This window comes from Psammomys obesus, unplaced genomic scaffold (assembly GCF_907164565.1).
Source record: "Psammomys obesus unplaced genomic scaffold, mPsaObe1.curated_primary_1811, whole genome shotgun sequence".
NCBI lineage: Eukaryota > Metazoa > Chordata > Mammalia > Rodentia > Muridae > Psammomys > Psammomys obesus.
The window spans coordinates 31,180,845-31,193,630 of record NW_026596069.1 but is presented as its reverse complement, the minus strand read 5'-3'; the positions used below and the strand labels follow the sequence as shown (position 1 = coordinate 31,193,630).

General features: G+C 37.7%; 1 protein-coding gene across 3 annotated transcripts in view; it reads left to right on the top strand.

Annotated features, from left to right (window-relative positions):
• The window catches only part of Xrcc4 (X-ray repair cross complementing 4), a 219,191-nt gene that overhangs the window by 139,026 nt on the left and 67,379 nt on the right, over window positions 1–12,786 (top strand). For all 3 annotated transcript variants that reach the window (XM_055625807.1, XM_055625805.1, XM_055625806.1), the window contains one exon: window positions 12,356–12,503. In XM_055625807.1, coding sequence (XP_055481782.1) covers window positions 12,356–12,503 — 148 coding nt within the window. The remainder of the gene's footprint in view (window positions 1–12,355; window positions 12,504–12,786) is intronic.

The window sequence follows — 12,786 nt, the reverse complement described above, 5'->3', positions numbered from 1 at the left end:
TACTGAGACAGCCATCTGTTAGTCAGTAGATCATGAAAACAGGATGATAAGAGATTACAGCTTTGAAAGGGGCTATTTGATGAATGATGAGGAAAAATGGTGTTTGTCTGTTTTATTGGATTACAAATTTACTACCTTGGGTAGATCATGTTAGATACTGCTTTTTGAAGTGTGGTGTGAACCACTTTACCTCAGCTTCTTTTCCTGATCATCTGTGGGTTCTTGTCACTAAGACATACAACAGAAACGCTGCACAGCTTCAGGTAGTAGGGTATTTTCTTTCTCTGAGGAAAAAGGACTATGTTTTCTAAGGTTTCAGATTAAAGATTATCTTTTTCCCCCTTTGAAAATAAAATACTATGCCTTATTGATTATAAATACTTAATAAATTCTTGCAAAATAAATAGATGAATTAACTGGCCCAACAGTCTGAAGATTCAGATAGCCATCTTCATAGTTGATGGAGGTTTTGTGACAGTGAGGTTATTGTTTATTCAAAATTCACCAGTTTCCATTTTGCTTTTTTTAACTTATGAGAAAATCTAGAAGTTGTCCTAAGAATTTATTCTTAAAATGTATTCAATAAGAATATCAATTTTTTTCTGTAAGATCACAAGTATTCTTAATACTACAGCTTTGCTATGCATGTCTGAAATGTTTTAACTTAAAAAACAATTTGTACATATATAAATTGATATCTAATTTGTTTACAGTTGCTTGGTTTTTAATGATATCAGAATTCAGGATAATCATGAATCTTTCAACTGAAAAATTTAGAGATTCCCTGATTCTCCATGATAAATGGCAGAGCTGGATATACACACCTGTGTTCTGTCAGTCCTCTACTCCCATCTTAAGTTTCTAAGTAAGTTTGACCTTGAAAATAAGAGCTTACATATTCAGATCTCTCACACATAAAACTATTGAATAGTAAGATAGAAGTATTTCTGTGTGTAACATGTAAATCATTACTAATGTTCATACTCTAATTGGAGAGAGAAGGTTGTATGGGAAAGAATAGCAACAATAGAAGACAGTATATTGTATAAAATGAGTGCATGAAACTACCAACCCCAAAGAAAAATGAAGATTTCTGTGGATTAGAATTGATAGAGGTGATAGTTAGTGCTGAAGGGGACATAGCAGTTGGCTTTCAAAAAAGAAATAAGGGACTAATATGAATATTAATAACACTGGAGATCTTAACTTGCAGACCTCATCATAATATAAAAGATGTTTTCTGGAGGATATAGTCACAAAAACATGTTGGGGTCACAGTAAATTCTAGGGAAGCAAGTGGTTTTGGTTTTTTTATCCATGGTCTTTGTAAATAACACACATATATATTATATTCCTAATCAAAAATTAAAGATCAGTGCCTTCTTCATTCTGCAGTGTAATATGAAAGCTACTTTGCCAATAACATGAACAACAAATAGTGTGCCTCAGGGCATTTGTGTGGAAGAGAGCCTGTGAGAGAATTGGAGTAAATGTTGTTGCCTAAAAATAGAATCTTTTCTCACATAATACATCCCAATCCTACCTCCATTCCTTCTTGCCTTGCCCCAACCCTCCACTCCCCTAGATCCATTCTCTCCCTTCATCTTCAGGAAAAAGTAGGCCTCTAAGAGATGGCAGCCAAACAGGGCAAAACAAGATACAAAAACACAAAGTGAAAGCCCTCTTATCATAGCTAGACAAGGCAACCCAATAGGACAAAAAGAGTCCCAGGAGCAGGCAAAAGAGTCAAAGATACACCCAATCCCACAGTCAGGAATTCTACAAAACCATCCATCTAACAGCAAAAGACCTGGCATAGGCTCTTATAGGCCCCATGCTTCCCATTTTAGTTTCTGTAAATCCATATGAGCCCTGCTTAGATGATTCAGTTGTCTGTATTCTCCCTGTGTTCTCAATCACTCTGGCTCCTACAATCCTTCCTCCCCCTCTTCCAGTGGTCCTCCAATCTCATAGGGGAGGGACCTGATGAAGACCTCCAATTTAGACTCTCTCCATATAATGTGTAGTTGTGGATCTCTGTATCTGCTCCCATCTGCTACCATAGGAAGCCTCTCTGACCATTCTAAGAGTATAGCAGTGTATCATCAGGAATCGTTTCATTGATTTTTTTTTTTTTTGCCTGTCATGTTTGAGAAAAATGAAATCTAAAAATATTAAGATTTAAACTTCTATTGATTAGAAACTGAAATTTGTTTTGTTTTTTGTTTTCTGGGTTTGTTTGTTTGTTTGTTTCCTCATGGATTTGGCCAAGTTTCTTGCAGTTTAGCCAAGGGTCATTTAATTTGACATTGAGAATACTCAGGGAAGCCAACACTCTCCTCATGTCTTCTCTTTGCTGCCAAGATCCTGCAGTTCTGCTGTCAGATGAGAAGCATAGGTTTTTGTGAGACACCTTTTACAATAACAGGAACTGTGTAAAGACCCCTCACTTCCAGGGCAGTGAACCTGATGGGAACTTGAGATTCATCCCACAGCCTCTGAAATCAAGGCTTCCATGTTAGTGGGTTAGTTGACAGTGGTCTTATTCCTCTATTTTCTTGTTTAGAAATTACTGAAAATACTTAGAGATACATTGTGATAGCGAAGAATTGATGATAGTTTTTTGTTGTTGTTGTTTATTACAATTTATTCAATTTGTATCCAGGCTGTGGTCCCCTCCCTCCCAAACCTACCCTCCCTTTCTTTCTTTCTTTTTATTTTTTTTAACTTATTATTTTTTAATTTTATTGTTTTCTTATCAGTTATATTTTATTAACTCTGTATCCCAGCCATGTCCCGATCCCTCATTCCCTCCCAGTCCCTCCCTCCCTCCCTCATCTCCACCGTGCCCCTTGCCAAGTCCACTGATAGGGGGGACCTCCTCCCCATTCATATGATCCTGTTTTATCAGGTATCTTCAGGACTGGCTGCAAAGCTCTCCTCTGTAGCCTAACAGGACTGCTCCTCCCTTGGGGCGTGGGGAGGCCAAAGAGCCAGTCATCGAGTTCCTGTTAGAAATAGTCCTTGTTCCCCTCACTATGGGAAACCAATTGGTTACTGAGCTACCACAGGCTACATCTGAGCAGAGGATCTAGGTTACATTCATACATGGTCCTTGGTTGCATGTCAGTCTCAGAAAAGACCCTGTGCCCAGATATGTTTGGTCCTTGTGGAGCTCCTATCCTTTCCTCATCAGACTAACTCCCCTTCTTTCTTATGATTCCCTGTACTCTGCCAAAGGTTTGGTCATGAGTCTTTGCTTTGAAAACACTGCTAGTTAGAGTTTTTCAAATGCGCTCAGTAGACTCCTGTCAATGTTTAATGCACATCCCATCTGTCTTTCAAAACGAGGATTGATAATCTTACCCCATGTCCGCTCTCTTGATTATCTTTTTTAGGTGTATAGATTTCATTATGTTTATCATATCTTATAGGTCTATATAAGTGAGTATATACCGTGTTTGTCTTTCTCCTTCTGGGATATTTCACTCAGGATGATCTTTTCTAGGTCCCACCATTTTCCTGCAAATTTCATGATTTCCTCCTTTTTAATTGCTGAGTAGTATTCCATTGTGTAAAAATACCACAATTTCTGTACCCATTCCTCCGTTGATGGACATCTGGGTTGTTTCCAGGTTCTGGCTATTACAAATAAAGCTGCTATAAACATGGGTGAGCAAATATCTCTTTTGTGTACTTGAGCAAACTTTGGGTATATACCTAGCAGTGGTATAGCTGGGTCTTGAGGAAGCACTATTCCTAATTGTCTTAGAAAGCGCCAGATAGATTTCCAGAGTGGTTGCACCAGTTTACATTCCCACCAGCAGTGGAGGAGGGTTCCCCTTTCTCCACAACCTCTCCAGCATGTGTTGTCCCTTGAGTTTTTCATTTTGGCCATTCTGATGGGTGTAAGGTGATATCTCAGGGTCGTTTTGATTTGCATTTCCCTGATGGCTAATGAGGATGAGCATTTCTTTAAGTGTTTCTCTGCCATTCGATATTCCTCTGTCGAGAATTCTCTGTTTAGCTCTGTTCCCCATTTTTTAATTGGATTACTTGGTTTGCTGCTTTTCAGCTTCTTTAGTTCTTTGTATATACTCGATATTAGTCCTCTGTCAGATAAAGGGTTAGTGAAGATTCTTTCCCATTCTGTAGGCAGTCGTTTTGTTTTGATGACAGTGTCCTTTGCTTTACAGAAGCTTTTCAGTTTCATGAGGTCCCATTTATTGATTGTTGCTCTTAGAGCCTGTGCTGTTGGTGTTCTGTTCAGGAAGTTGTCTCCTGTGCCAATGAGTTCTAGGCTGTTCCCCACTTTTTCTTCTAACAGATTTAGATTATCTGGTTTTATGTTGAGGTCTTTGATCCACTTCCTATATACCAAAGACAAAATGGCCGAGAAAGAAATTAGGGAAACAATACCCTTCACAATAGCCACTAACCACATAAAGTACCTTGGGGTGACACTAACCAAGCAAGTGAAAGTCCTGTTTGAGAAAAACTTCAAGTCTCTGAAGAAAGAAATTGAAGAAGATCTCAGAAGATGGAAAGATCTCCCGTGCTCATGGATTGGTAGGATTAACATTGTGAAAATGGCCATCCTGCCAAAAGCAATTTACACATTCAATGCAATTCCCATCAAAATACTAACTCAATTCTTTACAGACCTTGAAAAAAAGATTCTCAGCTTCATATGGAGAAACAAAAAACCCAGAATCTCCAAAACAATCCTGTACAACAACAGATCATCTGGAGGTAGCTTCATCCCCGATCTCAAGCTGTACTACAGAACAATATTAATAAAAACTGCATGGTATTGGCATAAAAACAGAAAGAAGGATAAGTGGAACCGCATAGAAGACCCAGAAATAAACCCACCCACCTATGAGTACTCAATTTTTGACAAAGAAGCCAAAACCATTCAATGGAATAAAGACAGCATCTTCAACAAATGGTGCTGGTCCAACTGGATGTCCACATGCAGAAAAATGAAAATAGATCTATATTGATGATAGTTTTTAAAACTGGGAATTCTAGAAGTACAGTTGTAGAAACTGTACTTTCAGTCAGTAGAAATTCTTAATGTCCAGTCTGCATTTGAGGTGGTAAATTTATTATATATGAGTCTCCTTTATTCTCATTTTTTTCCAGGTGGTTTACCTATTTTGTTTTTTCTCTCTATTTTTCTTTTATTGAAAATAGATTTTTTTATACAATATATTTTGATTAAGGTTCCCCTCCCCCAGATCCCCAAGTACTTTCCTTCCTACCTTTCTTTCCATCTGAATCCATTGTCTATCCTTTTCTCCTTAGAATACAAACAGGCATCTAAAGAAAAATAATAAAATATAGTAAAACAAAACCAGACAAATAGGACCAGGACAAAACAAACAAACATAGAGAAAAAAACAAAGCAGAACAAAAGAAAAAGATGCAGAGACACATATCTGTACACACAAGAATGAAAAAACAAAATGGGAAGCTGTAATGTATATGCAGAGGACTTGTAATGTTAAAAAAATTTCCTGAAAAAAAAAAAGTTATCAATGGCTGGCTCCTTGACCTTCCCCCCACCCCCGAGGGAGGAACAACCTTGCTAGGCCATGTAGGAGGACATGGCAGCCAGTCCTGAAGATATCTGATAAGCTAGAGTTAGATGGAACTCCCCTATCAGTGGACTTGGAAAGGGGCAGGGAGGAGATGAGGGAGGGAGGGTGGAATTAGGAGGGAATGAGGGGAGGGGGCTACAGCTGGGATATAAAGTAAATAACCTGTGATTAATATAAAAAATAAAATTATTAAAAAACAGTTATGACACAAAGAACCTACAATGTTGTCATTGTGTTCATTTTGTGTTGGCCATATACTATTGGGTATGGGACTTGCCCTCAGGAGTGGTTTGTATCTCTAGTGAAACTCCTTTGGAAAGGATTTTGATTTGCAAATGGTTATCCATTGGAGATAGATTCAAGGTTAGTGATGGGGGTTTGGGTCCACTTCTCTCAGCACTGTGACCCTATCTGCCCCAGACCTGCCAGGCCCTGTATACTGTGTAGACTGCTAGTCACTTTGAGTTTATTTGTCAAGCTGTGTATAAAAGACCTTGTTTCCTTGATGTCCTCCATAACCTCTTGTTCTTTTTGCCTCCTCTTCTAAGAGTTCTCTGAGACCTGAAGGGAGAGATTGGATGGATTCCTCCCATCTATAATTGAGTGTTCCAAAGTCTTTCACTCTCTACACATTGTCCGCAGTTGTTCCCATGTACTGCAGGAGGAAGCTTCAACTGGTGATGGTTGAGCAAAGCACTGACCTATGAGAATACCTGAGAATACCATTAGGAGTCATTTTATAGTTGTGTTCCTTTAGCAGAACAATAGAATTTGGTCTTCTCCTAGGCCCCTGGCTTGTGTTCCTCACCACCTGAGCAATGTGTGGGTTGGGCTCCATCTCATGGAGTGGGCCTTAAATCTGATTAAACATTGCTGGTTAGTGCCATGTGCTATGACAAGAATATGATCACTATGGCGCCAGCATATCATGCGGGTATATCATCCTTGTAAATCAGTGGTGCTTACCTTTCTTGTGGCTTACAGTGTAACTTCCAGCACCATAACCACCATTAGTGATGAACAAAGGTTCGAGGTAAGCACCAGCTCAATTTCCCCATGTTCGGTGAGTTGTGTAGGTGTCGTCTTCAGCAATATGTCCTTACCGTCTCTTTGTTGAGACCAGACACATGATTCCATTCTGGCCATGAGCTTTCTCATTGTTCTTGAATAAAGGCTTTCCTTTCCTAACTCTATTTGAGTTTCTCTGAGTGTTAATTAATATCAAGGATGCAGAAATGACTTAGCAGTTAAAAGTACTTGTTTGTTTGGATGTTGCCCCAGTTTCTGTTCCTAGTACCACTCCATATCTGATACCATCTTCTGACTTCTGCAGGCACCAGGCGTCAACATGGCACATATCCAAATATGTAGGCAAAACATTTACACACCTGAAATAAAGCCAACAATAAATATAATATGTAATTATAACATATTGTACTTAATATTTTCTTTGAAGTAGGTGCAGGAATTAAAATGAAGACTTTAGTTGTTCCACTTTTGAAATATTGTAACATGCAGAGATTATGGACAACTAAGAAAACAGCATTTTCCAGACACAAAAGGGATGGAGCACATAAGAATTGATAGAGACTGTAACACTGTGTGTATGACCTGCACAGGCCAAACAAAATCTCAGCAGGGAGAAAGGCATGTGAGCACAAAGTATCTGTTTGCAGTTGACTGCTGCTGGGAGAGGAAGATTTTCTTCAGTGGAATATCACTGCTTATGTAAACCACACTCCAGGGCAGACTTCCTGCTCAGGAAGTGTAATTCAGACTCTATGTTTTGGTTGATTTTTCGTTTTTGGGGGAGAGGGGTGTTGCTTTAGTTTGATTTTAGTTTTTTTCTTACTGTTCTTAAGAAACAGAAAGAACATGAAGGTAGGGAGAAGGAAAGATCTGGGAGGAGAGTAATTTGGGGAAAGAAAGAATATGATCAAGATATATATTAAAAATTTTTGCTAGGTGTGGTGACACATGCTTTTAATCCAAGTACTCAGGGAGGCAGATGCAGGTGGAACGCTGTGAGTTTGAGGCCAGCCTGATCTACATAGTGAGTCCAGGACAGCCAAGGGGAAACCCTGTCTCACAAAACGAAAAGAATTTCTAAATGAGATAATTTAAGGAGAGAGACTAGGAATCAAGAAAACAAAAGCAAACAATCAAAAATACATAGTCATTTCCAGATTCTGGCTATTACAGATAAAGCTGCTACAAACATGGTTGAGAAAATGTCCTGTTGTGTACTTGAGCAATTTTTGGATATATACCTTGGAGTGGTATAGCTGGATCTTAAAGAAGTACTATTCCTAATTGTCTGAGAAAGTGCTAGATTGATTTCCAAAGTGGTTGTACAAGTTTACATTCCCACCAGCAGTGGAGGAGGGTTCCCCTTTCTCCACAACCTCTCCAGCATGTGTTGTCATTTGAGTTTTTGATTTTAGCCATCTTGATGGGTGTAAGTTGAAATCTCAGGGTCATTTTGACTTGCATTTCTCTGATGGCTAAGGGTGTTGAGCATCTCTTTAAGTGTTTCTCAGCCATTCTATATTCCTCTACAGAGAATTCTCTGTTTGGCTCTGTACCCCATTTTTTAATTAGATTGCTTGATTTATTCCTTTTTAACTTCTTTAGTTCTTTATATATTCTGCATATCAGCCCTCTGTCAGATATAGGGGTGGTGAAGATCCTTTCCCAGTCTGTAGGCAGTCCCTTTGTTCTGACAACAGTGTCTATTGCTTAACAGAAGCTTTCAGTTTCATGAGATCCCAATTATTGATTGTTGCTATTAGAGTCTGTGCTGTTGGTGTTCTGTTCAGGAAGTTGTCTCCTGTGCCAATGAGTTCTAGGCTCTTCCCCACTTTTTCTTCTAACCGATTTAGAGTATCTGGTTTTATGTTGAGGTCTTTGATCTACTTGCACCTTAGTTTTATGCAGGGTGATTCAAATGTTTGTGGGAGCTACTAACAGTCTTAGGTATTTAAATACTTTCACAAAGTGGCTATCTATGCTGATAAGCTACACATTCACTCTGTATGTATTTATTATGCCTGATAATACTTAGGCACTACTTAGGAGTTATTATGCTGTATCTTTTCGAGAAGGATTGAAAAGGAATAATCGTGTACATGCTTAGTACCAAGACAATTATTGAAAATACATTTGATCTTCAGTTGGCTGAATCCCTAAATATGTAATTCACCACTTTATATCAATACTTAATCGTATTTAAGATTCAGGATGCGACAAGCGTTTTGGAAGTCTCTATTTTTTTAACTTCTTATCCATATGATTCAGTTCCACATATTACTTGGAGCAGCTTAGAAATGTAGTATCCAGCATCAAAATGTGAAGAACTGAGAGGACCAGACAACAAGAGAGCATCAGGATGCATTAATTTGAAGATTCTGGAACTAAGTAATATAAAATTTAGGAGCAATGTGTCTTTGTCTTCTGGAATTACATGATGAACTAAGAAGAATGTAATACAGTATCTTGCCATTTATTAAAAGGTTGGTAGATGTAAAAAAAATCTTATTTTAAACAATACCTGAAGGGAATACATCACAATACAGTTACTGTTACATGTGCCTGAAAAGCTCCAGAGAAGCAGAGCACACGATCTCTCCGCTTATGTTTACAAATGGAATACCTCTGTGTATATAGATGGATCCATTTAAATGTAGTTAGGTTATGCAGCTGCCCTTTCTCCTCACGCTGCTTTTCTGGAAGCTTCCATTGTAATCATCAACAGGTATGGATCATAAGGTTGTAGTGAACTGTCCAGAAATACTGGTCTTTGTGGCGGGTGATGCGCACCAAGATCTCAGAAATATGAGACGATTACAAACACAGCTTTGCCTCGAGATAATAGTACATTCTTAGATTAAACTTGCCCACATGTTTTGTTAACTAAATGTTCAATAATTAGTTAGCACAGAATTAACATGAACTAATCCTATAAGCTTGAAGAAATTTCAAGTTTCCTGTCCCTCAAGGAGTACAAGGGATCTCCCATGTAAAATACCTTGAAAAATATAAAGATTCTTGACACTGGAGTGCTGACTCTCCACTTATTGTCGTCAAGCAATTATTCTGTCTAGAGTTCACAGCTGGACAGTCACTTCAAGTGCCAGCAAAGAAGTCATCGCCAAGTGTAAATTGACCTTTGGGATTTGGATAACTTGTGTATAAAATGGCTAGGAATATCTCAACCTTTTCACTGTGTTTGCATATTTCTGACACCATTAATGTCATATATAGGAGTCCATATACAATTTTTATCAGCCTAGTGTACATGTCTCCTTTTGAAGTGATATTTAAAATTTTTATTTCTGAGATTATACTATAATTACAATATTTCTTCCTTCTCTTTCCTTCTTCCAAACCCTATCTATGTACTCTTTCAAATCTGCAGTTCTTTAATTTAATTCTTATTATATGCATATGTACATATATGAATATTATTATAAAATATTATATACTTATATTCCTAAATATATGATGCTAAGTCTATATAATGTTCTATTTATAAGCATTCTAATTAAACTTCAAACCTATTCAACAAGAGGGAAAATTTATATCTGGTATTAAAACCCCAGCTAACTATTCAGTGCCAGTGAAGCCATGGATATTGGAGGACGTCCTACGATCTCTGCCTTACTAACCCAGCAGAATCTCTCACAATCGTCCAAACTAGTAAATCATCACTTCTGGCTTCAATGTAAGAACCTATTGAAGTGCCCTGAGGAATATGGAATTTCTTCATTTTATCATGCTTCTTATTTGTGCATTGCTGACCAGGTGTGGAACAGCTGGGTTATAGCTTCTCTACATGATTGGTCATATTATATTTTATTATACAAAGCTATGTTCTAAAATGTCATTTTTTTTTTTTTGGTGAAAGCATTCCAAGTCCATTCTCCTTTTTGAGGTACCTTATATTACTTCTGTCTATGTTGGTACTGACAGATCCCTCTCCTGTCACTCCCTCTCTCCTACTGTCCCTGGACTCTTGTAAGCACCAACTGGCTCCCAGCTACCATGGGATGGGATCTGCTTTAGCTTGCAAGTGACTGAAGTCAACATTCTATGTTAAAGAGAACCGTGGACACTAACAAATCTGTCATCATTTCATGAATAAAGTATCCTTTGAGCTGCTAATTTTTAAGTCATCCTTTACACTTTTAAAGTGAATTTTAGAAATTTCTAACTTTAAAAATGTGTACGTAGAGCCAGGCATAGTGGCAAATGTCTGTCATTCCAGAACTCAAAAATATGCGCCCCACATTTCAATTAAAACTTAATTTTTCCCTCCATGATGTTGAATATAATTTTTCTGTATTCTTCATATTTATCTATAGTTGAAACATCTTCTACTTCCAATATTTATGCTATGTCTGTTTGTATTCATTGTGTTTGTCACTTCATTAGTCATCTCAGCTTAAAAGATAGGAAATTGTTCAGCATGAACATTTTAAGAGGGAAAACATGTTTTCTGTTTATTCACTCTCTTGTCAGCACGTTATGAATGACTAAAATTATCTACAAAGAATCTGCTAGAATCTGATTCTTAAAACCTGTAATAATTTTGGAAAATAAAATGTTTGCATGGACATTCAGCTAGGATCAAGCAATCATTTACCATTTTCTGGTTTAATGCTTTTTTTAAAAAAAATATATCAAAGTAATAGAATATCCAAGTAAGGGCTTTTTGTTTTATTTCTGCACATCACTTAACTTCTCTGAAGCTTTGGTTTCTTAATGAGTTCAGTGAGTGTGGTAATAGCTAATCACAAAGCTATTTTATGAATGAAAGGAAAATGCATATTAAATCCAAATAAAAACAATTAACACATGATTTTTCAACAATAGCAATTGTTTAGGGACAAAAATAATTAAGAATTCCAAGAATGTAGCTCACAGTGTCTGAGCTATCTCAGAGATACCAAGTAAAACATGAACTACAGAGTCACATACAAATCAACATGCAGGTCTCTCTACCAGCATGGAATAGACAGACACACAAACACTCACAAATTTTCACACTCAAATTATCACTGTTCTAAATTAACTTGCTTCATGCATCCTTATAGTTTATTTCTTCCATTTATTTAATCACTTTACAGGTTGATCACAGTTCTCTCCCTCTTCTCCTCCCAGTCCCTCCTTTATGCCTTCCCCAAATTACCCTCAAATTCTCTGTAGGTCTTCTAGTGGTGTCCTTGATCCCTCTGCCTCCTACAACTCTTGTACAAAACCCCCGAGCTCTGCTTCTTGTTTGGCTGTGGGTCTGCATCTGTTTCCATCAGCTGCTGGAGGAAGCCTCTTTAGAAGACCGTTATGCCAGACTGAGGCCTTCATGTTTTAGCCACATTAGATTCCTCTTTCACCAATTTATATTTTCTTGTTTTTATTTTAAAATCATTTGATTTTTAAGGTTGCGATTTTCTATAACTGGCATATTTCCACACTCACATGATCACTGTTCATTTCTTATGCTGTTTGAGAATGTACATGCCCCAGGTAGACAACGACTGTTTTAACTGGAGTATCCTATGCTGACTCTTCATAATTCTCACTCTGGTAGTAGAGTGCTGCACACTGCTGACATGCTTCACATCACCACACGTGAGAATCATCCTGCTATGTCATCATTGTGCTACTAATGTCATTGTTGAGCAAGCAACTTAATATTAAAATAAATTACGTGCATAATGTTATTGCTTTGAATTTTCATTTTATTTCAGCCACGTGTTGTAAAGATGATTCCTTATTTTCAAGTCCTGATGTCACTGACATTGCACCAAGTAGGAAGAGGAGACATCAAATGCAGAAGAATCTTGGGACAGAGCCTAAAATGGCTCCACAGGAGCAGCAGCAACAGGAGGAGGAGAGGTGAGAGCAGCCTCATGGGAAGCTATTGGAAGGACCAGTGTCTGAGATCTCTGGTATTTGGTTAATTCCTGTTAATGTTAAAGGCAGAAATTCGGGAAGTATATGCAGTTTTCTTTGTGTTTTTCACAGTTTAATTAGAAATAGCATGTAGGATACTAAAAATATTGGAAGGTATCTTGTGTTCAGTAAACCACTTCAATCTAAGTTATTGCTTAAAGGGCACCAGATCACATTCAAATTAGCCGCTCCTTCTGGTTATGTTTGTTTTCCCCTCTCTGGTAAA